The sequence below is a fragment of the Lagopus leucura genome, unplaced genomic scaffold (genome assembly GCF_019238085.1).
Source record: "Lagopus leucura isolate 7727_CA_CO unplaced genomic scaffold, USGS_WTPT01 Super-Scaffold_100054, whole genome shotgun sequence".
NCBI classification, from domain to species: Eukaryota; Metazoa; Chordata; class Aves; order Galliformes; family Phasianidae; genus Lagopus; species Lagopus leucura.
In genome coordinates, this window is record NW_024962300.1 from 168397 (window position 1) to 195915 (window position 27519).

At 52.8% G+C, this 27519-nt stretch overlaps 2 protein-coding genes across 8 annotated transcripts in view; one reads left to right on the forward strand and one right to left on the reverse strand.

Annotated features, from left to right (window-relative positions):
- Positions 1–998: 998 nt before the first annotated feature.
- Positions 999–14339, forward strand: KCTD19 (potassium channel tetramerization domain containing 19). Its single transcript, XM_042885996.1, has 17 exons — positions 999–1091; positions 1572–1868; positions 2806–2950; positions 3286–3477; positions 4097–4219; positions 6705–6897; positions 7742–7902; positions 8054–8157; positions 8431–8573; positions 10300–10383; positions 11514–11610; positions 11883–12495; positions 12627–12689; positions 13104–13295; positions 13570–13724; positions 13865–13966; positions 14241–14339. The coding sequence occupies exons 1-17, from the start codon at positions 999–1001 to the stop codon at positions 14337–14339; spliced, it is 2856 nt and encodes a 951-aa protein (XP_042741930.1).
- Positions 14254–27519, reverse strand: part of PLEKHG4 (pleckstrin homology and RhoGEF domain containing G4) — a 79789-nt gene continuing 66523 nt past the window's right edge. For 2 of the 7 annotated variants that reach the window (XM_042886149.1, XM_042886156.1), the window contains exons 14-22: positions 23289–24175; positions 21206–21455; positions 20738–20827; positions 20202–20426; positions 19411–19581; positions 19017–19230; positions 18309–18425; positions 17961–18225; positions 15288–17612 (exon numbers count right to left, since the gene is read on the reverse strand). In XM_042886149.1, coding sequence (XP_042742083.1) covers positions 18023–18225; positions 18309–18425; positions 19017–19230; positions 19411–19581; positions 20202–20426; positions 20738–20827; positions 21206–21455; positions 23289–24175 — 2157 coding nt within the window. In that variant the 3' untranslated portion in view covers positions 15288–17612; positions 17961–18022. Of the gene's footprint in view, positions 14327–15287; positions 17613–17960; positions 18226–18308; positions 18426–19016; positions 19231–19410; positions 19582–20201; positions 20427–20737; positions 20828–21205; positions 21456–23288; positions 24176–27519 lie in introns of those variants that run through there. The other 5 variants (XM_042886153.1, XM_042886154.1, XM_042886152.1 and 2 more) reach the window with 5 other exon arrangements.

Genomic DNA, 27519 nt, shown 5'->3' on the forward strand with positions numbered 1-27519 from the left:
TTCTCCCCCCTTTGCTAAGCAGCAGCCGTTCCAGCCGCATTCCCACCCGCTCGCAGCGAGATGCCAGCTGTTTTCCCCGCTAAGAACATCGGGTTTGCCCCCCCCCCCCCTTCCCGCTCCTGGCCCCCCGCCCCCCTCGTGCCCCCCCGCAGCCGCTCTCTCTCCGTCCCCGCCCGTTGCTGCCGTTGCTCGGCCGGCCGCCATGGAGGAGCAGCGCCGCTCTGTGGGTCCCAGCCCTCCTCCCTCCTCAGCGCCGTGCTGGGCTGCCCCATGTCGCGGTGTTTCAGTGGGAGAGAGCAGCCGCTCAGCTGCAGGGCGGTGCTGGGGCTGAGCAGCACTGAAGGCTGTGCGAGCTGCAGAACGACAGAACGGCCCGGGTTGGAAGGGACCTCGAGGATCACGGAGCTCCAACCCCTGCCACACGCAGGGCCACCAACCTCCACATTTCATAGCAGCCCAGGCCCCCATCCAACCCGGCCAATCTGGCTCAGCTCTTACCTTCCTTCACTGCCATTTGTTCGCCTTCGTCTTCTCAGTTTCCTTCTCACTCCCTTCCTGCAGCCTTTCTGGGAGAGAGAAAGGCATCACAGCTTCATGTTATGTTCTTCCTGCTGCAGGAGTTGCTTTCTCCATCTCCAGCACAAAGCCACCCCCCTCGGTGACAGTGGCACAGCAGGCCAGGGCTGCAGCCAGCCTTCCCTCAGCCCTTCTGCACGCTGTGCTAACCCACAGCCAAACCCACGCTTGGGTGCAATGCAACAGCAAGACAAAACTGCCTATGAGCCTTAAAAGCACCATAGTAGGGTGGGGGCAGGCCTTTGTGCCCAGGTGGTGGTGATGGGGAGAGGGGTGATGGACCCGAGGAGAGCCAGGTGGGATATTGGGAACCATTTGTGCTCCCAAAGAGCAGCGAGGTGCTGGGGAGGTGTGGAGTCACCTGGAGGTGCCCAGGATGTGGCACTGAGGGACGTGGCCTGGAGCGGCCACACCGTGGGTCAATGGCTGGACTGGATGGTGTTGGTGGGCTGCCCCAGCTTCATGATGCTGCGATTCTTCCCCCGCTGCTCGGAGCTGTGTGGGAGGCCGTGCAGGTGTTTGTTTGCATTCTGTTCCAGTCTCAGCCCTATTTCAACTGGTGATCGCAGACTAAGGACCGAGAATTGGGATGTGTTGCTCTGTGCCGTTTGCCCCGTGCTTTGTTTTTCAACAAGCTGCTTCAAAAACCTGCATCATAGAAGGTCGGAAAGGCCACCGAGGCCATCAGCCCGACCTGCAGCCCATGCCTCCCCGCTCCAGGCCACGTCCCTCAGTGCCACATCCCCTCTTGACGCCCCCAGGCGCAGTGAGCTCCGCTCCCCTCCCTACGCAGCCGTGCCGATGCCTCACCGCCTCTTTCTGACAATAAATGGTTCCCAATGTCCCACCTGGTGCAGCTGAGAGAATCTTTACGGTTGGGAAAAAAAACAATGGGAAACGCAGAGTCCGATGGGATGTCAAAATAAAATGGCACGCTGCCTCAGCACTTACAGGTTCCTTCCTGCTTTTGACGTGTTCTCCTTTTCTTTTTGAAGGAACCGGGGCGCACCGCTGAACCAGCAGAAGAAGAGTCATTTAATTTTAATGTTGGTGGATGGTATTTTTCACTTCCCCGAAGTCAAGTCGCTCAGTTTCCTGACTCTGTGTTGTGGAAGGAGGCTTCTGTGCAAGACTGGTCTGAAAATCTGAGGTTATTTATTGACCAGGATGGTTTTGTGTTCAGGCACCTTCATTATTATGTGCAGACTTCAGAATTGTCTTCTCTCAGCTGCACTGAATTGAATTTGTTGTACGAGCAAGCCTTAGTTTTGCAGCTGACACCTTTAGCACAGGTAAAATGGGATGTTCTGAGTACCTGAGACATACCTAATTGTTATTAAGAGATGATATAGGTTCATTTCTTAGATGGTGCCATCTGTACGAGGGTGTCAAGGAATGCATGTGTGACTTTAGCAGTGCCTGCGATGCACATCCAAGCAGATAAAGAGAAATGGCCACGCCAAAAACACTCCCAAAGCAGAATCTCTGCTGTTTCTGGCTTGTGAGTGGCTGCCAGTGCCACCTTATTCATTCACTTAATGGAGGCACTGAATGTGCGTGCATTGGAAGTCATAACCATGGCTCCTACATTTACTTTGTACTTCATATCCTCCAACAGCGTGCAACCGTTTGTTCCGGCTCTAAAGGGATTTATCATCCTATAAAAGATTAGGAAGCATAGAGACTATTATTAATCACTGTAACTGAGCCAAACGTCAATTCCTGTTTCTAATCAATGGATCCCTTCAGTGTGTGGGGTAAAAACATCACTAGAAGGAGCTCCCTGTTGCCTTGCTTGGCTTTCTCCATTGCTGCACACTTCTACTCGTGCCAACCTCCTGTAGGGACCCAGCTTTAGTGGGCAGTTGGACGCCGTGCCCCCCAGAGCTCCCTTCCACCCCTTAGGACTCTTGGATTCCAGAGCTAGAATCAGAACTCAAGTGCTGTAACAACAGTTGGCTTTATCTGGAATATATAAACGGCTCTCATTTTATCCCACATTCCTATAGGTATTCTCCATTCATTTTGGTTGGTTGGTTTGTTTTTCCGGCTAACTTTAGGTATCAAAATGTTAGGAAGGCAATCTGTGTTTGTTCTTGTCTGTGCACAGGGTTCCATGGCATGCTGTGGTAGGTGTGAGCTGCAGCATGGCATGGATGGGACTCCTTCCCCTGGCTGTTTTTTGTTTTTTGAAGTTACTGCATAGAAAAACTTCATGTATCTGAACAGCTTTTAGGCGATTGGAAGGAGGACGGCTCACGTGTCCAACCTGCAGACATACCAGCAGCTGAAAGAGAGCCTCTGAACAACTGGAAAGCACAGAAATGTGCCAACAAACCATCAGAGATCCCTCCTAGAAGCCCGGTGTTTGCAGGTAGGTGTCCCAGACCCCCCCAGGTTCGCTCAGTGAGGTTCCTTTGCTGGGTAGCCTGGAGTGAGCCCAGCTCACAGCTCTTGGCTGCTGCCAAGCTGAACGGATGCGAGTGGTTTGTGCACAACTTCTTCCCTGATGCCTCATCACGGGAACATAGAAGGACATACATGCAACTCTTGGTGAGGTATTCCTGTCTTCAGCTTTTCACTCTGCATGTAGGAAACCCTATAGAAGGGACCTGAGATTTCTTTTGCATCCTTAGGAGTGCTTACTCAATGCAAGCCAGGAAGTTCCATCTTTATCTAACTGGTTCTTCTCTGCTTTTCTTCACTCAGGGCTCCCTGAAAGGACTCCCCTAGGACTTGTGGATACACCTTTACTTGATACAGAAGAGGAAGTAAATTACTGCTTTTTGCCATTCGATTTAGTGCAAAAATATCCGGTGCTGGTCAACGATGACAACTTGCTGTGGCTGCTTGAGAATGCGGCCCTGATAGAATGTGATTCCAGTGAATTCCGCTTCATAGGTAACCACTTTTATTATTATGACATAAACCATTCCTTCCTATCTCCAGTAATACCTCTATAAAGGCTGGAACCCCGTAATATTTATTGGGTTGGTTTTGCTGTCTGCCAGTTTCACTGCGTTAAGAAGCAAAATGTGCACCGGGTGCCTGCTGGAGTCTCACACCTGAAATTACCCACTTGTGGTCCTGCTTATTTATCTTTCATTACTCTAATGGTTTGCTAAACTAAAATGCATGATGGCATCAGGAACTGGAGCTACTGTTGGCACATGGGAAAATACACATTTAAGGGCAGGTCAGAATGGAAGCACATGCAGGAAAAAGAATCAGCCAAACCTCTATCGTGAATTTCTTAGGATGCAATGATGAACAGAACCAACCTAATCCTGTGCTTACCCGATTATCCACGCTCCGTTTAGCCTCCTCCAGCACAAGCCTCATTTGCAGGCTATCATTTTTAAAGGCTTTGTTTCATGGCATGCTGCACATTATCTGCTGTGTATGTGGGTATGTAGGAATGGGAAGCTGCAGGAAGTCAGGAGGAGCTCTTTTTGCTAGACCTGAGCACTGGGCACAGGATGCCAGCGCACACTTTGTGTGTTTTGTGTTTATTTCCAAGTGAACTTTCTCCGCTCCAAGAAGTTGTTGCTGCCTGATGATTTCTCCAACATCGATGCCTTGGAGGAGGAAGCTTTAACCTTGGGAATCCCGGAACTTACAGAGGCTGTGAGGATCTACAGAGGTAATACAGTGTACACAGAGGGAACTTGATGGTGGCCTTTCTGTGTGTAAAAGGGAGCTGTAGGAAAGAAGGGGACAGAATTGTTAGCAGGGTCTGTTGTGGTAGAGCAGAGGGAAATGGTTTTGAACTGTAAGAGGGGAGATTTAGATAGGATATACAGCCAAGGTCAGGCTGCACGGGGATCTGAGCACTGATGGAGCTGTGCGTGTTCATTGCAGTGAGTGGGAGCCTTTAAGGTTCCTTCCAACCCAAACCATTCTATGATTCTACGAACTTCATGTACGTTGGCAGAGCACAGAGGGGCTGTGGAGCCTCCCTTCTTGAAGATATTCAGAAGTGGTTTGGATTTGGTCCTGGGCACACTGCTCAGGTTGGCCCGGCTGGGTTGGGTGACCTCCAAAGGTTCCCCTCCAACCTCAATCTATCATTCTGTCACCACTACATCTTTTCTTACGAGCACTGCGTTTAATATTCGTTTGTGAAATAAACTTTTTGAAACAGGAATGGCATTAATACAGTCAACCGTGAACTGAACAGTCGTCTCATAGAGCCATAGAATCACCAAGGTTGGAAAAGACCCACAGGATCATCCAGTCCCACTGGCTGCCTATCACCAATAGCTCTCACTAAACCACATCCCTCAGCACAACGTCAAAACGTTCCTTGAACACCTCCAGGCTCGGTGACTGCACCACCTCCCTGGGTGTCCCATTCCAGTGCCTGAGCACAGTTTTGGAGAAGTAGTATTTCCTAACATCCAGACTGAGTCTCTGGTCAAATTTGAGGCCATTCCCTCTAGTCCTAAAAATCAACACATTTGCATGGACATTTGATCTGCTGGGAAGTTATAGAATCATAGAATGGTTGAGTAGCCCTGCAGAGAAGGACCTGGGGTCCTGATGGATGAAAAACTTAACATGAGCCAGCAGAGTGTGACTGCAGCTCAGAAAGCAAATGGAATCCTGGGCTCCATCAGAAGAGAGGTGGCCAGCAGGGACAAGGAGGCGATTGTCCCTCTCTACTCTGCCCTTGTGAGGCCCCATCTGCAGCACTGTGTGCAGGTCTGGAGCCCCCAGTGCAAGAAAGACAGGGAGCTGTTGGAGAGAATCCAGAGGAGGGCAAAAAGATGATCAGGGGGCTGGAGCACCTCCTGTACAAAGACAGGCTGAGGGAGCTGGGTCTGTTCAGCCTGGAGAAAAGAAGGCTGCGGGGTGACCTCATTGCAGGCTTCAGTACCTAAAGGGAGCCTACAAACAGGAGGGAAATCAACTCTTTGAAAGGGATGATAACAGCAGGACAAGGGGAAATGATTTGAAGTTGAGGGAGGGAAGATTGAGGTTGGATGTCAGGGGGAATTTCTTTGCTATGAGAGCGGTGAGGTGCTGGAACAGCTGCCCAGAGAGGCTGTGGATGCCCCGTCCATCCCTGGAGGTGTTCAAGGCCAGGTTGGATGGGGCCCTGGGCAGCCTGGGCTGCTATGAAATGTGGAGGTTGGTGGCTCTGCATGTGGCAGGGGGTTGGAGCTTCATGATCCCTGAGGTCCCTTCCAACCCAAAATATTCTGTGATTCTGTGCGATTCTGTGAGTTGCAAGGGACCTTAAAGGCCTCCTGCTCCCTCTCCTTGCACTGAGCAGGGACACCCACAGCTCCACCAGATGCTCTGAGCCCCATTCCCTGACCTTGTCTGTCTGCAGGGACAGGACACCACCACCTCTCTAGACGGCCTGTGTCTCACCACCCTTAGTGTAAAAAAACCATCTTCTTTACCTCCATTCTAAATCTCCCCTCTCTTAGCTAAAACCCATTTCCCTGTGTCATAACACAACAGCCCTTACTTCTTAGAATCATAAGATCATAGAATCACTCAGGTTGGAAAAGACCTTAAAGATCATCGAGTCCCACCCCACCCCAACCATCCTACTCTAACACTAACAGCTCTCTGATAAATCACATCCTTGAGCAACCACATCCAAACGGTTTTTCAACACATCCAGGGATGGTGACACATCCACCTCCCTGGGCAGCCAATTCCAGTGCCAGGATTCCAAGGGTTCCAACAACCCTTTCTGTAAAGAAGTTTTTCCTGATATCCAACCTAAACCTCCCTTGGTGCAACTTGTGACCATTTCCCCTCACCCTGTCATCAGTGAGAAGAATCAGCCCCGCTCTGCTGCAATCACCTTTCAGGTATTGAAAGCGAGCAATGACGTCTCCCCTCAGCCTCCTTTTCCGCAGACTGAACAGCCCCAGTTGATTCAGTCTCTCCTCATAGCCCACTTTCTCCAAGCCCTTCCCCAGCCTCGTTGCCCTTCTCTGGACCTGCTCCAGCACCTTTCCGTACTGAGGTGCCCAAAACCGAATGCAGCACTCGAGGCGAGGCCTCACCGACGCCGAGTTGTTTCATTTCTAAGCACTCCCCGGTTGCCCGCAATTAGCGATCAGCGGCAACTCTCGGTAACGAACCCCTCGTCCCGTCGCTTGCAGGCGGCGGCGCGGCGCGGCGCGGGGCCCGGGAGCGGCGGAGCGGAGCGGGGCGGCGGGCGGCGCGGTACGCGATGGCGCTGGGGCTGCTGCAGCACTACCCCGATTCAGCACTCGGACAGCTCCTGGTGGGCGGTGATCCGGCGCGGCGCCGCCTCCACGTGCGCGGCAGCGGGGCTCTGTTCCGGCACGCCGGGTACGTGGGGAGCGCGATGTGCGGGCGGCCCCGGGGCTGGGAGCCCGTCGGGAAGGTGCTGGGGTTGGTGATCTCCCCGCGGGATGGCTGCTAGGTGGCTTTTCGTGCTCGTCTGCCTCGCCCGAATGGAACGCTGGGGAGGTGAAATGGCGCCTTGTGGGATAAAGCTGATGTTGCGCAGGGATTTTTCGTGCTGAAGTACCTTGAGTAATAGAATCGTGTGTCGTGAGTCGAAAGGGACCCGTGAGGGCCATCGAGTCCAACTCCCACCTCTGCAAAGGGGAACCTAAGTGTTAAACCATATATCTGAGAGCGCTCAGATAGTTTCAGATAGTCCAGAAGTTTCTTGAATGCTGGCAGCTGTGAGCAGCACCCTGGGGAGCCTGTGCCGAAGCCCAGCCACTCTCCATTGAAGAACTTCTTCCCAGTATTCAATCTGAAATTCCCCTGATGATATAAGCCATTTAGCCATGCCCTCTCACCAGTCACCGGAGAGATGAGCATTTCCCTCTCTACTCCCCTTGCACCTTTTGGCCAACATCAGGTGTAGCACAAACGCACACTGCCCCATCTCTGAAGGATTACGGGTGGACAGCAGCATGGTGGAACACGTAGCCACCTCCTCTCTGCCCCCGGCGTTTTGGCTGCTCTTCCTGTTGTCACCAGGGAATGATGCAGCGTGGGAGAGATACTGAAAGTTTCAATTGCCAACCATTATTTGATGGGTCTAACGCAATAGCTGTGATTGTGGATGCGGAATTGTTCAAGGTTCCTGATGCAACAAGTGATAATAAATAAGCAGTACGTGTAAAGCAGAAACATAAAGGCTCCTCCTTTTGGGCAGGAATTGGTTGGGAACTTGCCGACTTCCCCTCACTGAGAACATTTCTGAAATCCAAGAGCTCTGCGCTTTCTTGGACAAAGGGGACATCACCCACGAGCCAGTGAAAGAGGCTTTAAGATGCTATTTGAAGCAACAGATGCCATCAGGGAGCGGAGATTGCAGTAAGTCACAGTTCTTCAAACACTCTTCTGTTTTAAATTGTAACGAGCAGTTTTGCCTGCATGCACTTAATGACTGATCTTTTTCTGCTGGCTCGTGCTTCAGCCTGTAGGGCCCTAATTGTCCCCTTTGCATTTCTTGCTCCGTTTCCAGACGCAGACTGGACAGCAGAAGTGTCAGTATGTACCCTGCACCAGATTGTGAAGGTTTATGTAGGAAGTAACTGGTATGAAACGTACTTACAGACTTTACTGAAGGTATGGATGGCTGGCTGAGCTGCGACTTCCTAAGTCAGAATCTATAATTCTACAGCAACTAAGCTAAATTTCTAACAACAGCAATTATTAGAATGGATTTGCCTTGAGTACTCTACAATAGAGTAAGTTCAGATGCCTGAGGCAAATCAGCGTTGGGATCATTAACAAAGTACTTCCTGGGCTAATGAGGCATCAGGCTAATGAGATCAGCAGACCTGATGGAGTTGGTTCAGCGTCCTTCCTGCTACCTTAACATCTTTTTTGTTTCCATAGTACCCAGAGCTGCTGTCGAACGACAAGAAGGTCTGTTGGATCACGTATGGTCAAAGCCTTCTGATCCATGGGGACGGGCAGATGTTCCGACACGTCCTCAACTTCCTCAGACTTGGGAAATTGTTTCTGCCTGCGGAATTTAAGTAAGAGTGAACTCATGGGTTTGATTTGACCACAGGCGGTCGTATGGGAAACAAGCATGGGCATCTGGTTTCTAATGTTCATAGAAATACTATCCAAAAAAAAAAAGGACTCTATTTTCGGCCCTGAAGCAAACTGCTCTGTCCGAAAATCAGCTGTTGGAATTTAGAGGTAACTGTGAGATCGGTTTTCTTTTATTTATTTTAATGAGAGGTGTAGCAGATCCTTGTCCTGTGGGGAAGGCTGCAGATGTGTGCTCTCTGCACACTCCTAGCAAAAAGAAAAATGCTTTTTTATTGATGGAAACCATGGCATCGTTCTTCAGCTGTGGGGCTTTGGGGCCGGTTGGTTTATATTATATATCTATATAGAGGTGTTAGGGACAGCAAAGTCTGAATTGGATCAACTGAAAAATATTTCATCTGCACCCTCTGCTGGTATCTCTGTTTTAATGCTGAAACATCTCTTCCAAAACCACAGAGGTGTAGGAAAGCAGGAATACTGGGGTCCTAAGCAGGAGAGGGTGCTCTCCCTCCATAGGCATTGCCAGCCTGTGAGTTCTCTCACGTTTATGAAACATCAGAAATGGTGATGGCTTCAACATCTGCCTCCTAAGGATGTTCCTGCAGGAGCCATTGTGGAAGAGAGACCTGCAAAGATTTGAGAAAAGGTGCTGGGTTTCTAGGCAAGCAAAAGGCCTTCCCTGGCAGGAGTGCTTCTGGTCTTAAGGTACTCGTGCTGACATTAATGTACTCATAGGCCTCTGCAGATTCTTAGCCATACATTTGTCAGGACGTGACTCATTTGGTGGACTAAGGAAGAGCAGCTGATATCATCTACCTGGACTCGTGCAAGGCCTTTGACGTGGTCCCACATCACATCCTTCCCTTGCCCGTCAGGCTGCACAGCGCAGCCCTCTTGGTGCCTTGGCTCCTTGCAGGCACTGGTGCTTCTCCTGTTGCTGCCCATTACGAATTTTTGCCCTCGGCAGTGGAAGCCCTGCATGACAGCAGGAGATCTTCTGCTTTCTTCGGTCTTTGAAGCCTCCATTCAGCTCCAGTTGGCGGGCTCTCTTCAGTCCAGATCAAGGCCTTTCAGGCCGCCAGCTGACGTGGTCAATTTTAGCTCAGTTAGCTGTTGTATATATTTTCATTCTTTTCCTCAGAGTCACCAGAAACATTACACTGGTGGCTGCTTCTGTGCATTAATCCCTGTTTACTTTCACGGCTGACATCAAAGGCACGCAGGAAACTGAATGTCAGGCACCACTGTCATCCCAGTGCCAGCAAACTGAATATGTCTGGGAATGTTTCTGGTCACGGGATTTCTGCTGGTGACCCACCTTCACCTCCCAGAGGGGCTGCTTTCCCTCCTCTGTCCTCTGCAAACAGTCCTGGTTGGCCAAACAGTGCCTGGGAATTGTTGGAAGGGCAGCATAGAAGTCAGTGGTAGTCAATGCTAAGATTCCTATTGCTTTCAACAGAACGAGATTATTTTTGCTCATTGTTGAGATGTTAGGTCTGAAAATGCAACGCAAAAAGGTTGGTTTGGGCACTTTTTGGGTACTCAACATGGCAGGCTTCTTGTCTGCAACGTTGTAAGGGAAATCACTGCTGTGAGTGCATCTTTTTTTGTGCGCTGCTTCAGCTTCCCGAATCGACGCATAATTGGAAAAGGTTGTTAAGACTGTTCATTCAGTGGCAGTGACTGTTAATTTACACCTCACAGAGAATGGCCTCTATTCTGTCAAGAAGCAGAGGAGTACGGGATCCCTTCCCTCTCAGAGGCACTTCGTCACTGCGAGGCATACAGGTAGGTAAAACATTTCTTCTTTCTTTTGCCTTCCTCTGGCACAACGTGCTTTCATCTGACCCAGCAGTAGTCGTCTTTCTCAAAGGAGCACAGCTTTGTCACTGCCTTCTGAGATACAGCCCCTGCAGGATGAGCAGTTCCATTCTCTTTTGGGCCATGCTCTTTCCTCATTAGTTATATGGATACAGAGACAGAAGAGCCTTCGGCTCTCCAAGAACTAAGAAAATAGGCAACTGAGATCTTCTCCTGATTCCAGATAGGGAAAATATTGCATTTCCTTCAGGAAACCCACTGTACAGAGTTACCAGACTGAATGGAAATGTTCTTACTCAGTGGCTTGGGCTCAAACCCGGCTTTGCCAAACCCCTGCTGGTTTCTGGAGACTCCCTGGAGGATTTGCTCTGGCCTTATAAGATCTGTGACTCTGCAATGCTTCATTTCCTGTGTTCTCTAGGGAGCCAGGTGGGTTCCTACAGCTCCTTGCTGATCACTGGCCAGCCCAATGGGCAGCCTTCTCCAATCTGAATCTATGGGCAGCTCACTGGGAAGCAGTTTCTTTCTTCCTTTCTTTCTTCCTTCCTTCCTTCCTTCCCTCCCTCCTTCCTTCCTAGCAGCTACTCTGTGCTTCCAGAGTTGTTTCACCTTTTCAAAAGCTCACGTGCAGCTCAGGCAATCTCCACCAGGAGCTCGCTTTCTTAAGCAGGCTTAAAATTCAATTTGGATTCCATGCACGTAGATGACTGGCCTGGCTCTGAATAGCTTTCTCCCCAGAAGAGTGTAGTGCATCCTTACCAAAGAGAGAGAAAAACAAACCCCAAGTCTGATCTATCAGTAAGGCTCACATGAATCCACTGGTTAAAGTTTTGTGGATGCTGGAACAGAAGAAAAGATCATTTTTATCTGCAGCATCACAGTTCAGAAATCCTCAGGCCAGGTGAGCAATGAAGGCTCTTGGGCCTTTGCTATCTTCACATTGCGCACCAGTGATAACAGAGAGTTCCTTTCCTTCCCCAGTAGCTTAGAAGTTACTTGTGATAAAAATGAAAGGGATCCACACAGAACCCCTGGTGAGTGGAAGTCCCTGTTGCAAGGGAGGGGTTCTATCTTAATCACAAGTATCTGCTACCTAGGTTATGGATCCAAAACAAGGAACTGAGGAATGAGGATTCTTTTCCACGTAGAGTGCCTTGGAACAAGGAGCATGAGTTCAGCAAAGACCCCAGAGAGGTAAGATTGGCCTTTCAGAAGGCATTGCCATAGAAAGCCTTGCTGAGCATTCAGTGGTGCGAACAGAGGCGATTCCAGACAGTGCAGCACCAGTGCTGGATTGCCAGGGCAGGGCTAAGGCACAGCACAGGCATAGGAGTGAGAAAGCATTTCCAGAGACCAAGAACTTGGCCCTTAAAGGCTTGCATTAGAATCAATCAAAGATACCTTTTGATAGGAAAGGCAAGATTTGTTCTTCCTTCCATGCAGAACAGTGCTTTGCTCTGCTTTAGGTGTATTCATGCGCAGCTGTGGATTCCAGGACACATATCGATACACGGAGCAACATAAGAGATCTGAAGGGAAAGCGAGACAGCAGTGGGGGGAAGGCAAAGCCTCCCAAAATGGTGCCACAGAGTGGGGGCACGAAGCGAAAGAACGCCGCTGGAGGACAAGAGGAATCCTCACCCAGCACGGTGGAATCCAGCTTGCGGTCGGAAAGCCCTCCAAGAAAGAGGGGGATGAGAAGCAGTTTAAGGAAACAGGCAGAAAATAAAGACTCAGCCATTGACACCCTGAAATTACTTTCCCTGGTGAAGGAATGGGGCACGCTCAACTCCAAGAGATGGGGTTCTCAGCACGTGGAAGTATCTGATGGTTGTGTCACAGGCGCTGCTGAGCAGGACAGGGGTGTCAAAGCTTCTCATGCTTGTTCCGCTGGGAAAGTGAGCTCTGCAATTCCAGAAAATGAGCCCAAACGTGGGGCTGAAGGACAGCAGCTAGAGCAAGACGTGTCCAAAGAGAGTTTGCCAGTTACTCCAAGCACTGGAACGCATCAGCTCAACACCGTCAAAACTCTCCCAACAGGGAAAAGCATCAGGAACGTAAACAGGGAACCAGCAGAAGGTAAGTGATTGCTCTCTGCCTGTTTGCAAAAATGAGGAGAGTAACGAACTGAATCACAATACGTGAGATGCTTGGGTCCTGCTGCTGAATTTCACCAATGGTCTCATCGCTTTTCCTTGTTCTGCTCATAGGAAGTTTTCCTGGTGAAGGAAAAGACAGGAGCTGGCAGGTGGAGCCCATCCCGAGGGCAGGCAGTAAGTTGGCACCGAACTGCTGGCCCAGCAAGCCGTGTTCGTAATGATCTGGTTTTGTTTCATGGCAGTACGAGGCAGGTTGCTCTTTTTCCTATATGAAATCCTCTTTCATAACCCTTGAAAGAACCCTGGCCTAAAAGGTGCTCGGGTTTTGTTACACTGTGTGTAATGGTTCCTTTTCCCCTGGAAGAGGGAAGTAGAGAAGAGCTGTGATGTTGTGCTAAAGGCTGTAAATGATTTGGTGTTCAGTTTGCTGTCCATTTTCTGTCCATTACTGTTACACTTTTCCTCACAAAGACCAAAAAAGGGCAGAACTTCAATAAGATCCATTTTGTGGTCACGCAAGAGAGCAAATGTTTATCCACTACAACTGCATGGGCTTTGCTACAGAACCCAAACTGTATCGATTCACAGAACCGAGGGACAGCCAGTGTACCAAAGCTCTCCAGGAAGCTCATGGAACCGCGGCAGTGATTCTGAAAGTTGAGCATCCTCCAGTTCTAGGCAGCGATGGCTGTCACATGTGGCACGAAGAGAGCATCGTTTACAGCACTCTGCTGGGCGGCGTCCAGCTGGAGAAGTCAAAGCCTCAGGGGCTCCCCGAAGGTAAGGAGATGCAAATAGCTGTGGGGTGCTGCTGCAGAGCTGCTAGCCTTCCCTCTGTAATGAACCAGGGGAAAATCAAAAGAACAGAAACAAAGCCCGAGATCAATGGCCTGAAGTCTGTGTGTGTTCAGGCAAATGCTGACACTGAGCTCAGGTTTGAAAACTTGCAGGACTCCTCGGGCAGGACAGGCGTTGAAGAAGCCCACGGCTGCTGACTGGAATGCTGCAGCTGCATCCTTTGATCCTGATGGTTTTGTTGATGTGTTTCTTGCAGACACCATTTTCCTTCGCTTCGCTCTCTCCCACGAGGAGATATTCTATGCCAGGCAGTGCCACTTCTTCCTGACCGATGTCATTCTGGACTCCATCAGGCAGAAGGACCCCAGGGAAATCACAGCCAAAGTCATGACCCTCGTGGACAGGCTGTGGGTAGGTCTGAGTGCTCAGAGAGCAGTGCTGTGCCTTCCTGACCTCCCCAGGCTCCACTGGGTGCCAGGGCTTAGAAACTTCAAGGAGAGACGGAGCTTTTCCCCATTTGCCTACTGTTATGATAATGTGTTCTATTTCAGACCCAGCAGATCGCACCCAAGGCATTCGTTGATGACCTACTGAGCACAGAATATTTCAAAGGGGACGGAAACGTTCGTGAGCAGCTTCTGAAGTGGGTGGAAGTAAGTAGCACTCGCCACCAGGTGATGCTGCGGGGCTTCTCAATATTATCGGCTTGATTTACTCTCCCCAGCCGTTCGCTAGCGAATTAAATATGGCAAGGGTTTTACAGCGCAGATCGGCTCCCATCACATCGAGCCTTCCTAACAGCTAAGGAGCGTGCTGCTCATTCATGAGGCTGCCCGCAAAAGGCGGTGGACGGCTTCCGGGGTGGGTGAGCAACGTGGGCAAAGGTGGTTCTGCAGTCTGACACCAGCCCTACCTGTGCTCTTCCAGTTCACGCTGCCCTCGGCACGGAAATACAGCCGCTGCCTCCAGCTGCTGCTACAGAGAGGCTTTGCTCGCTCCGTCTCCTCCTTTCCCTTGGGAATGTAAGTTTACAGAACGTTAATAAAAATCCCTGAAACGAGAGGGTGCACATCTCATCTGAGCTTTAATTCCCCCCCCCCATTCACCACCCCGCTAAGAAAACAGCATTTCAGTCTCCCTCAGCCCCTGCAAAGGGCAGCTGGGTGCCCAAGGGACAGCTGTGCTCCCCCGGCAGGGCTGCTGCCTCTCAGGCTGAAATCACCATAGCACACACCAGCAAGATTCGTACAAAGTAAATAACATTTATTAGACAAATCCAACCCTGAAAAAAAACAGCATCAGGTAAACATGAAGGTTTTTTTGTTTGTGGGCTGTTTTTGGTTGTTTTTTTTTTTTTTTTTTTTTTTTTTTCAGCACTGCAGAAATCTTTGAAACTGAGACATTCAGGAAGTTTGTTTTTCTTTTTGCATTGGTAAACTCTTTCCCTCTGGTGACACGAGCTACTGCTGCCTCGACAGCCCCAAACCTTGCATTAACTTAGCAAAGATTTTAAAATAGTAACTTCTCAATGCGTCCCAGTGCAACCGTTCCCCACACGATTTCATATACAAAGGTGTCAACTGTGTTCTAGCTGCTGTCTACAAAAAAGCCTTTTAAAAAACAAAACACATTCAAACAAGTGTTTTACGTACAGTACAGGAATTTCCAGAGTCAGAGGAACAAGTTTTGGATAACGCGTGGTCCGAGTCTGCCTGCTCTCAGCCCCTGCAGCCGCCCAGCAGCAGCCTGAGGTCGCTGCTGCCCACTGCAAACTGGCCCAGCAGCAGCACAGAGGGGAGGGGGGCACAGCTCAGCCCCCAGCACGCAGCCCCCCTCCCCTGCCCCACCTCACCTGGGGGAAGGCACTCCTAGGAGGCACGGCGAGCCGGCGGGTTAGTGCAGGAGCAGGGGGTTAAGACAGAGCAGCTCAGCACCGAGGCACTGGAAGAACGGTCTGAAGAAAACAATTCACCGTAACAATGAAACTTGCTTTTATTAAAACAGGAGTGCTAAGCCGAGAAAATAAATTATTGCTATGATAGACATATTTAGAACATGAGGAAGGACATTAAGCTCGAGCTCCAGGTCAATATAACCCTGAAACGGAAAGTTACTCTACTTTTCTTAAATACCTTGGTTTCTCGCCCTTCCAAAAACTTTATAAAATGTGCAGCTTACAGAACAAATAGTAACAGGGTCACTTGTAACAAAAAAATCTGTACAGCACATAGCTTTAAAAATAATACATTTTTTTCCAAACAGCTATGTTACTTATTACTTATAAATATAGGGCTAACAAGTTTCAAATGCCCGAGGTCCCATCCAACACCAGAGCTATAAGCGTAGCTGACAGAAACCTTCCTGGGCTTCCCCCTGCCACAGGTCAGCTTTTGTGCTGTCTGACAGAGCCCGCTTAAGTGTAAAAACATCTTCACGGGTGAAGACTGTCTCCTTCTGCTGGTCAGAGGCCTGGGGTCTTCAGTGAGTTTGAAATGGCAATCAAACCTGGAACACAGCACCGTGCAATGGTTAGACTGGCTGCACTCCGTGAGGTGGCAGGATCCTGCAGCTCCCCAGCCCGGCCAGCTGTGAGCTCACAAAATGCTTTAAAGCCACGGTTTGTCAGAGCTGCGTTTCAGTGCAGAAGGAGCGTTTGGTGGAGAAGCCTCTGTGGAGGCTCTGCTCCCCAGGCTCAGAGCTGCCCTCGTGCCTCAGGACTCACTCAAGGCCGTGTGCTGCTGTCACTGCAGTGGGCCAGCAAACCCCACTGCAGCTGTGACTGCTTCAGAAGGCCCTGTCTGCCAGCTGCCCCAAAAGGGGGTGGGGTCCCCAGCTTTAACCTCGGCAGCTGGCGCTGTGTAGGGCAGTGCAATGCCCCAACCTGCAGAACGCTCCACCATCCGTCACCCTGAGCCTTGCCCATTGAAGCCCTGATCCTGGGGAACAACATCTGGTGGTTCCCTCAGGACTTTCTGCCCACGACCCAGCAGCATCCTGTGATTGGTGCTGCCTGCGGTTTCCTCAGGAGGTTCAAAGGAAACTGGGATAAATCCAGCTTGGGGAGAACACCATGGACTCCCCCTCAAGGCAGCTCAGTGGAACAAAAGGAAGAGCAGGATTTTAGCAAACAGCCACAAGAAACAGGTTAGTGGTTAGATAGCTGGACAGCACTGAGAGCAGAGAAGCTCATTTTTGAGCACCGGCGCACGAATGAGGTGGTGCTCAACCTCTGCTACCTGAACGTGGTTCTGCTGGTTTTGTTTCTGCTCCTTCAAACCAGAAAGGCATCAGACCTGTTATTTAAGGTGATAGCTCTGGCTGTGGGAGTTGGTCAGCTCTAACCAGATCAATGAGAGCCTCAGAGACTGGTCAGGAATGTGTGTGGAAAGCTTCTCAGGGGAATTAGAGGGTGAGGCTCTCCTGTCTCAGAGCTCCTACCAAATCCGACCAGCACTTGGAGCAGCTGGAAAATCCCCTTTAGGGGCTACTTACAACAACTCCACTTCCTTAGGCCGTATACGTGTGCAGAGGGGATCACACTATTGTCGAGGGACTTATGGTAGCCTGGCCTGCTTTCTGCAGAGGAGAGAAGCCAGCATTAGTACGGAGTTAGAGGACAACAGCGTCAGGACACAAGCTAGTGGGAATGGAGGTGGCTGAGAACCCTCAGGAACTAAGAGGAGAAGCAGTTACATCACAGAGCAACAGGCTGCCATTCTTCCCCACCGCTCCATCTCATCGCTCCCCACAGAAGGCCCACACCTCCCAGGGAAGGAGCTCAGCAGCACCCGCGGCACAGCTCCGTCCATTCAACCCCAGGATGTGCAGCATCCCCTCCCGACGCAGCCTCCAGCACTGCAGATCCTTTCCAGTGCACCTCCTCAGGGATCTCGGTCACCGAAGGTGAGGCTCTCACAACACGGGGGCTCTCGCCTGCCCCAGAAGAGGCGAGTCTCTGCAGGAGGAAGCGTCACTTCCCCACAGCGACTCCCAGCCCAAAAGCAGCATCTTCAGTCCCCACGTGAGAGGCAGTGCTTTGAACCGGGGAGGCAGCGGCGGGAACGGGCAGAGTGAAGAGAGAGCTTTGGCTGCTTGCACTTACTGCAGAAATGTACTGGCTGTTCGTGAACCGAGCTTTGCCCTCCATCGCAGAGCTGTGTTGTGAGCCCAGGGGCACGTAGGGGGGCGAACCCACGTCTTCACAGAAACTTTCTTGAGGGATGCTGGAGACACAGCCGCTGTCGGAGCCGCTGGAGCCGCTGCCTGACATGCAGTGCGAGGACTCGGAGCTCTCTGTGGCTGGGGAAGAACAGGAAAGTCATTCTGAGGACCGTAAATTTGGCCTACACCATGTGTGCCACATGCACTCAGCAACAACCCTCCTGCAGAGGTCACACAAGCCCACAGGTAAGTCTCACGGCTACCTGGGCCACTTTAAAGCCACAGGAAACAAAGCATTCTAAGGAACTGTAACAAACAATACCAGAGATTGAACAGGAGACAGCTTAGCTCGGGGCCAGCACACAGGGCAGGCTCTGCAGTGACTCCAGTGAACCTGCTGCGACCATGCAGTGGGGACGAGCACACGGCACAAGGACACCAAGGGTGGACCCCTGGTGTGCAGCAGCACAGGAGGCCCATACGTACTCAGTGATGGCTGGCTGCTCGTCTCATGCTCCAGCTCATCTTCCTCAATGCAGGGGCTGACATCAAAGGGGCGCCGGGGGGGCCAGGACACCGGGCAGCAGCGCCTGGTCCAGGTACATGTGCAGGTTGAGGGGCCCCAGCAGCGAGGAGGAGGACGGGCCATACGCAGCAGGGGTGCTGCCAGCAGAGAGCTGCGCCTGCGTCCTCTTGTAGGGGTTGGAATGGTCGAAGAGAGACACTGCGATCGATGCTCTGGTCCTGGCAGCTGCCACAAAACACAACGAAAAAGCCGTGAGTGCCAGCCTGCTGGGCTCACCTGGAGCAGGAAAAGGTGAGGCTGGCACCTACCTCTGCCTTTCATGATGTAGTCAATAGCACGGTCATTGATAGCAGCCTCACTGGGTTTGATATCCAGGAATGGCTTGTTGCCCACACCCATGGAGACCATCTCCTGCATGCGGATTTCTGCAGGGGAAGAGCAAAGTGTTCAGCAGCAACCCACAGCTGCCTGTCAGGCTGCCCCAGCCCTCTCTGCAGGCATCCAGCTGCCCCAGGAGCAGGCTGCTCCTGAGACACCCCCATTCCGTCTGTTCTCCCACCGTTCCCCAGTCCTGAGGAGTCTCCACAAACAAGTAGTCATGCTTTGCTCTGGTCCCAGGGTCCAGTGCCATGCCAGCTGTGAGTGTCCTGCCAAGCAGGAAGCTTGAGGTGGAGGGGAGGGAGTCAGCCAGCCTGAGCCAGGCAGCTGCCGCTCCGATAGCAAGGCTGTCGGATAGCAAGGGGAGAACAGTGAGCTTTTCACAAGCGGTGCCACTCTCACGGGACAGGAAACCCATACTGACATCTCCCATTTCTCTCAGGGCACACAGCCACACAGAGTGCGGACTGCTGTCGGGGTCTCTGAGGACAAAGGGCAGGGAAGGGACAGCACTCAGCCAACCCCAGCACATGCTCCTGAGGCTGCATGCAGGGACACGGCTGCTTGCTGCACAAAGCTGTCTGGTAATAGGCTCCAAACCTACTCAGAACAGCACGAGCTGAACGGGGCTCCCGCACCTTTTGCGGCACAGACGCCCTGGGAAGGAATCACACCTTTATTGCGGGCTGCCTGCTGCCACAGGATCTTGGCAATGTCACTGGTCCAGGCCTGCTTGGTCTCAGCTGAGCTGGCCTGGAGGATGTAAGTGTCGCTGGATTTCCGCCTTCGGAACCAGATCTCAAAACGCAGCCCACTGTCCCCAGAGTTTTCCGTCAGACCGATGTCTGCAGTCTGCCAGAAAGAAGGAAGAGCAAAGCATCAGCTGGGGCCGCACCAGGAAAAGGAGAAGTGAACTCAGTGGCAGGCAGGGCAGGGGAGAAAGATGACCCGATGTAAAGGGGGACACAAAACCTTCAGGGAGAAGTCCAGAGTCACCTCCTGTGCAAGAGCAATCTGCACACCTGCCCTTACCTTGAAGGAGCGCTTGTAGATATACACATCAAAGCCACCCTCAATCCTCTTGGGCTTGCTGAACAGGATCAGGTCCTCAAAGAGGAAGACGTGGCGCTGGCACTTCCTGCGGCCCAGCCAGATGGCAAACTCGTCCTGCCGCACCAGCTGCCCCTGCTCCTTCAGGTTCACCTGGCACAGGGAACAGCCTGGTAAGGACCCAGAACTTCTTCCAGCAGCACGGAGCCCACGGCTGGGCAGACCTGGACACAGAGCACAGGTCCCACACGCGGCCCGCAGGGGAAGAAGTGGCCACTGCCTGTTTTCTTGAAGAGGTAAGATGACCATGTCCCCTTGGGCTGTATGGCAATGCCAGCAGCCACAACTGGCTCAGAGCTAAGGTGAGAGTTGCAGCTCCTCCCTAAGCACAAGCCGCTGATGAACTTCTCCTGTCACCCCACACACATCTGTTACAAACCTCTGGGCTGGCAGCTGGAGGCACCAGCCTGGCCTTCTCGTGGAGGATGAAGTGAACTGACAAGGAAAGGACGCCCACCCAGCTGCCACCCAGGCACACCCAAGCCAGAAGGCAAGCACCTCAGTTCTGCCTACTCCAAATCCATCTTCCTCCACCCTGAGCCTGCAGCAGATCACGAGACTGCCAAATCTCACTGCATCCTGCCCTGTGCTTCAGGAGTCAGCACCCTGACCACTACAGGGATGTGCCACACAACCCAGAGACCCTAAGCCCATGGCACGGCGGGAGGGAAATGTAGCTTAGCCCCCAGGCAGGAGAGGACAATGAAACGTACATCACAGTCACGGATGGCATCCATGGCCAGCAAGTCATTCCCATGCCGCAGCTGGAACTTCACCATCTCCTCTGCTGCCCGGAGGTAGCCCAGCTCCTGCTCCTGTGCCTCGCTGCACTCCTTGATCAGGTCCTTCAGGAGCAGGGCATATTTGCTCATGCGCTGGATGGGTTTCAGCAGGTAGGAGGCCAGGTCCATCTTATCCCCCAGCTGCACCTGCTTGAACTGAGAACACAGCAGTGACAGCACAGCTCAGCAAGGGCAGCCCCAAGGCCCTACGCAGGCACCAACATACCCCCAGCTGCCCAGGGCCCCAGCTTCCCAACAAAGCTACTCTGCTCACTCTACAGGGAAATGCAGGGGAAAGGGCTCGATGCTGCCATGTGCTGGGCACCTTCCCAAAGCACTGGCTGCAACGCTCCTGGCCCCACGTACACTTGTGCAGAGAGCCGTGCCAGAAGGCAGAGGCTGCTGAGCAAAACAGGGCAGTGACTCAAATGCCATGAGAAACCATGAAGGTGAGCAGTAGCGTTTACCTTGAAGAAGGTGTTCCCATGGCTGGCCAGCAGCGAGTCTGACTTTGGCTTGTTCTTGCTGTATAAGGCGTACATCCCAAACTGGTCTTTCTGCAAAAGAAATCTGTGTGTGAGGCCTGGGCAGGCCCAGGACCTGCAACAGCCATGCCCTGGGTTGGTTACTGCAGCACTTCTGCCTCTCCCAGGCTGCGCCAGAGCCTCCTGTCCATGAGGACAGACTTTAAGGTCAGCAAGAGCTGGACTGTTCTCACTGGAGGAATGTTCTCACCTTCCTACTCCCGCAGTAGCTAGGACTTTTTCCATCCATTTTCCTGTTGCCCCTTGCTCACTACATACCCCAATAAACATCTGGATACCATCCCAGTAAGAGCCACAGCCCATCAAGGCACAGCTGAGCAGCTAGGCTAATAGGTGCACAGAAACCAAGTGTGGAGGAGCTCGACCCCAGGAGGAGGTGTGACGCCTTACGTGCCGCAGGAAGCAGTGGCTGACGCGCAGCGGGTGGTTGCAGCAGCTCTCGAGCTCTCGCAGGAAGTACTGACTGTGGAAGTCATAGAGCTTCTCCAGGTTCCCAAAAATGACACTGCGCTTCCCCCGCAGGTCCTGGGGCAGATCCAGGCGCTCCATCTCAGGGAAGTAGCTTTCAATGATGTAGCACAGCGACCTGACGTACTCCCGCTCCGTGGTCACCATCTCATCGATGATGTGCCGCAGCTTGCTGCAGGAGGGAACAGCTGGCCTGAAGGGACCCTGGAGCACAGGGCTGCCCCTAGAGCCCTCCCCATGACACGAGGTGGGGATGATCCCTTGGTACCACCTCAACCCAGATCCATAGCCTCCTGTGAGAGCTGCCCCTCCCTCAAAAAGCTGACAGATAGCCCGAGGAACGCCACAGCTTTTCTGATCAGGAAGGGAAACCCTGAGCTGGCTGCTCCTACACCATCCTCAGCAGGGTCCAGTCCTGCTCCTGGACACAACAGGGGCTGCTCCATAAATCACTGTGCTTCAACAACAACAACAAAAAAAGACAGCAGAAATGCCAGCAACTTTTGTGAAAAAGAGTCAGCCTGGTGAATGTGAGAAGCAGTGTTAACAGTGGGAAATGGATACTATGGATGCAGATGCTGCTGAGCTGGAAGAAGAAGGGCTGCCCAAACAAGGAGGCTGCAGCCTGCAGCCTGGAGCAGTAGGACCAGAAGGAGTGACCCAGCTGGAGGTTCTGTAAGTGCTCCAGCTGGGAAGGAGGGAGCTGCTCTGACTCTCCTCCAAGCCAGGAGCTTGCTCGCTACCACTGCAGCACGTATGCACTCTGCTTAGTAAGAGGGAGACAGCCTCAGCCCCTCTAAGGTGGGTGCCCCATTCCTGCATCAATCCCAGCCTGGCAGTCCAGCCATCCTTCCCCAGGGCTTGTCCCAGTAACCATCATTGGGAAATGGCATCAGAATACAGCACAGGTCACTCTGTGCTCCTCTGGAGGGACTGGATTGCTCCTCAATACTGGAGGTTTCCACTGTGAGGCAGTGCAGCACCAGACAACCACCTGCACCACGGATCTGTTTTCCCTGATCTCAGCTTTCCCCAGAGCTCCTCAGGCTGTTGAGAAGTCCAAACCTCCATGTGCTGCTGCTTCCTTGAGAAGCACAGGGTCAGCCTTCTGCCTCTGGTGCTCATTCCCTGCTGTGAGCCTTACTGACATGTGCTGGGCTCCATCCAGAGAAGGAAGCAGAGCTTCTGCAGAGCAGAAGCAGCAGAGGAGCTCTGTGTTCCCTGCATCCAGCCTTGGGTTCTCACCTCTCACATCAGCAGCAAACTGGGTCCTGCAGAGCTGCACCCACCTGCTGATCTCCCCCTGCTTTTCTACTCGGGGAGGAAGAGGAAGGGAAGGAGGACAGGAGCCCAGCAGCTCCCACTGCTGGAGGGAGACCTTTCAAACCACTCCAGCCTGGATTCAGCCCCTTGATGGAGGCACACAGAACCTTCCTGACTGCCCTACCAGGATGTCCTCATCCGTTCCAAATTCCCCAGATCTGCAAGTGACTTCTTTATTTATTTATTTACTTTTTTCTTTCTTCTATGAGGGCAGTTCAAAGACCTGCCTGGTGACTCCCTTTCAAGAACATCTCAGATCCCTGGGCTCTCCTTACCCTGCACACATTGCAGTACTAACAAAAAAAAAGAAAAGTTCCTCAAAGACAGAGAAGGGAAAGAGCAGAACAAAAGCCAGCTGTCGGTCACTGCAACAGAGATTTCAACCTTAAAGGGCAACCACAAACACCACCATACGACTGAAGTAGCCGCCACAGAGTGCTTGAAGTGCCTCCCTATCAGTCCAGGTACAGCCCCAAAGGAGTGTGAGGGCATGACACGCTGCTTCTGCTCTGCTGCAGCACCCGTGGCACGGGCTTTGTATGACCCTGAGTGCCACACGTCTGTGGCCCCTCATCACCTGATATCAGCAGGGCTCTTTTCCTGCTTTTAGAGGAACAGCGCTACAGAAGCCGCAAAGGGAGAACAACTGCCCACCTTTCCCTTTTCCCCTACAGTCACTCACCTGCCCCAGCTCCTGGCCTCTGCAGAGCCACAGCCCCGCTGTCCCTCCAGCTGCCGCAGTGCAAATGTCCTGTCCACCAGCTCCGTGCTGCTCACCTCCAGCCCCTTGATGAAGACACCGGTGTTGCCGTACCTGGCCGGCTCGCTCAGCATCCTCTGGCAGCCCGACCACAGGCTCTCGCCGCAGGGCAGGTCGAAGCTTTGGGCCTTACGCAGCATCCTCTTGGGAGGCAGCTTCCCAGAAGTGGGAGTGGAGGCACAGGATGGCTTCATCTCCAGCGTTTCTAAGATGCTCTCCAGGTTTGTCTTCTCCTCGGACAGTTTTGGTGACTTGCAGGCCCCGCTTCCAAAAGAAACTCTGCCAACGTGAGGCCCAGCCACGAGAGCAGCTTGGGAGGCAAATTCTTCCCCAGCACTGAAATCACCAGGGCAGCTCAGGGAAGCTGAGGGAGCTTTCTCTTTAGCCCAGCCCGAGGAGCGACTGGGCCGGCCGTGGGACGTGCCAGGAGTTCTGTCCCACTGCGGACCGGGGGCAGCCCCCTCCGAATGCCTGCGGTGAGACACGCCGCCAGCCTCGCTGCCCACCTGCGGCTGCTCTAACAGCAGTGCCCTCCTGGTTCTCAAAGCTGCTTCCAGCTTCTTTTCAAAAACCAGCTTGGTTTCCTGGCATTTGGACCACGCGAATTTCCACTGCTTGAGTCCCTTGTCGCTCTTCAGCTCGCAGGCCAGCTCCTTCATCTCCTGGAAGCGAGCATCGCTGATGTCGGGGTGCTGCTCCTTGTAGCTCTCCAGGCACTTGATGACCCCGGCGCAGTGCTCGGCGGAGCTGCACTCCTCCATGCTGATGCAGGCGAGGTGCCGCATCCCTTCCAAGGCCCACTCGTACGCCTGCGGAACAAAAGGCAGCAACCAGTCAGAGGCACTCGGGGAAGAATAACCCCAACTCGGTGCCCAAAGGGCCAGACGAGAGAAAGGATCAGTGTGTGGCCAACGCAGTTCCTCAAGTGTGAGTGAAGGGGGGGCTGCTATTGTCAATGGGGCTTAACAATTCAGCAGAACAAACAGCTCCTTATGAGGAGGGTTTCAGCTGTGCTGGCTGCTCGGCCACAGCCGCTCTGCCACACCAGCACCCACACTGCTGGGTACGTGTGCCTTCCCTGGGGGGATCCCAGGGAAGCTGCTGGCAGGAATTTGCACACCTAAGCGTGGCCCTGCAGGTCATTTCTATTGCCATAGGAATGCTGGGAGCAGTTTCACAAGGCTCAGCTCGAGTGGAGCAGACACAGGCTTTGCAGGTACAGCTCTGCCCCATCAGTCGAACAGGAGAAGTGGGATGAAATGCCACCACACTACCACCTTAGTTACAGAAGTAAAGAAGAGTGCCTGTCTGCCATGGCCCCACACACACTGTGGTCAGCCCCTGGAATGAAGGCAGCAGCCTCAGACCCCCTGACAGTCAGCACTGCTGAACACAGGGACTTGCCTTGCTCCGAGGACAGGCACTTTAAAGCTGCAGCTGCATGCTGTGCCTGCAGCCAGCCCAATTACTCATACAGAGCAAGGAGCTGCTTCAGAAGCCAGCAGCTGCAAAGGGAAAACGCCTCTCAAGCAGCCCCACACAGCAGCAGCCCCTCGTCCCCATCATCAGCGCAGGCCTCAGACCTGCTGCTCATTCAGTTCAGGCATTGTGCTGCTGGGGTCAGAGGGCCTTGCAGTGGGCAGATGAGATGCCAGACCCCAGTGGGTCTGATCTGTCCAAGATCTGGAGGCTTCTGTATTCCCTGGAAGACAGCCTGGCTTTTACTGCCACCAGGAGGGCAGACATCCCATGCAGGGCTTCCCCTAGGCTGGGGACATCCATTCTCAAATAGGAGAGAGGAGCAGTTTAGAGGCTGCTTTTATTTCTCATCTACAGATCAGCCCGCAACCTCGGCAAGGAGGAACCAGGGCTGCAACCCACACAGAGATACAGCCCTACCAGCCCTCATCTTCATACGCTGTCTGTCTGCTCCTGGCAAGGACTGTAAGGCAGCACAGAACTCAATCTCACAGCATTTCTACCCTCCCCAGTGCCTGTCACAGGCTAGTGAATAGCTCAGCTTTGTTCCCTGCACAATGGCAGTGGCCCTCCACACCCCACAGCTTGCCTGCTAACATGCTAAGTGGCCACCAAGGCTTTTTCCAGCCACGTCATCCGCTCCAACTGTTCCATTCAGCACATGAAACAGCAGCCCTGCCCATGGGCAGAGTGTACCCCAGCACGCAGGAGGAAGCATCACCGCACAGGTAAGAGCGTTGCTGACATCTCTGTCCCAGGACATTACAAGCCACGTAGCTGACCCAGCCAAACCACGATGGGCACTGAAGACACAGAGCACTGGGGGAGCAAGCAGGGCCATGGCTTTTCCACACAGCTCTAAGTGCAGCGGGGCTCAATGCTCCCACTGAGGTGTGGAACCAGGCAGGAAGAAGCCCGTACCTCGGCTTTCAATCTTCACCTCATAGACAAGTTGTCACTGCAGCTCTCAGTTAGAGGGTGAAAAGCGTGCCTCCTGCCTGCAGAGGACTGGCCATGCAGCACAGCACAAGGAGCAGCAGCAGGCTGTCCTGCTGGGCATGGAGGGAGGCTGGGCTCCTGAGGACCTGCTGGGCCATGGAACTGCCAAAGGCACCGCTGACCGCGCTTGTCCCTGCCTGGTTCACCACAGCAAGGCTGGCAGCACATCGAGGGCAGAAGCTCCCCATGTCTGCCTCTGCTGGCACTGCACAAGTGCCATCTGCACACAGAGGCCAAGGCCCAGCAGTCCCAGATCCCACCTGAGCCAATGTCTGCTATCATTGGTTCCAGACTGAACCTAACACAAAGCCACCACGTTCCTCCCAGTCTCAGGCTCCCAGATACCAACAGGTCCCCTTATGCGCAATGTAAGCAGGGACTTGAGGCTGCAGACTGCCCTGTGTGCCAGCAGTTCAGACCAACCCCAGTTAAGAAGCTGTTTTACAGTGAATAAAAGCAAAGGTATCCAGACTGAAACCTTCCTGAAAGAGCTATCAGTCTGCAGACAGCAACAAGCCTGCTGCTCTGCGAACCTGGAGAAGGTTCTTGGTTCCACTCACACTTTGCTCAGCCTCCCCTCCTCAGCACTGACAGTGAAAGAGCAAGGCTGCACGACCTGCAGAGGGCAGGGTGGTTAATTAGGAAAATACTCCCTCCTACCTGCCCAGGGGGATGGAGTGGCTCCATGTCTCACCGTGCACCACCACCTCCTGCAGCTGACTGATGCAAGGCCACCTCTGCAGCCCACGGCTGGGCTCAGCTATTCACAAGCAATGCTGCTAGCCTAAATACCAGATTGAGGAGCCCTGGAAACCACAGAGCAGGCAGGGGGGAAGGGTCTGTGCTTCACATGAGAACTACTGAAGTGTGAGGATGACAGCCTGCCTGGGAGCAGGCCAGGTCCCTTTTCTTTCACAGTGCAGAAACAGAGAGAAAACAGGCCCACTAACCCCAGATGCAAGCAAGATGCAAAGGAAGTTGCCACCCAACATAGGAGAGCTGTGGAGAAAACAGGGCAGTCTCTTCTGGGTGTTGCAAGGCTTTTCCCATGTCTCAACACTAGGGCCCCCGCTCACTTCTAGCAGCATTTGGGGCTGCATAAGCCAGCAGCTGCCCTCAGAGGTATAAGAAAGCACGCAATTTCAGATTGCAGCCTTTCAGCAAAGCCACCAGTCACAAGCATGCTCTCTGTGCAGAGGTTTGCTGTTAACCCTGTCCCCCATCCTGTTGCATTTGTCTATCCCACACTGCATGCAAAGTCTTGCCTGGGATTCATTAGCAGCAGAAAGCAGACTAACCAGAACAACGTCCTGCAGGGCTGCAGCTCAGCTTTAAGCACCCTCCTGAAATACAAAGCTAAATGACTCCTCAGTTGCTGTGTCCTCGATGTCCCCCCCCCCACCCCCCCACAGGAGAGACCACTAACATCACTAGTTTGCCTACACTAGCAAAGAAGAACACTTTCAGTCCAGTATTTGCATTGCTGCCTGTTTCCAAGTGCTTAGTGCTGTACAAACACCACAGGGGGACAAAGGGTGACAGGCAGGCACAGAATAAATCCCCTGGGTGTAAGAATAAGAGGAGAACAGGCAGATGCCCACAGCTGGGCAGGGAAGGACAAGGCATGGGAAAGTGGCAGCAGTCAGCAGGGAATACAACAGACCACACGGGTATC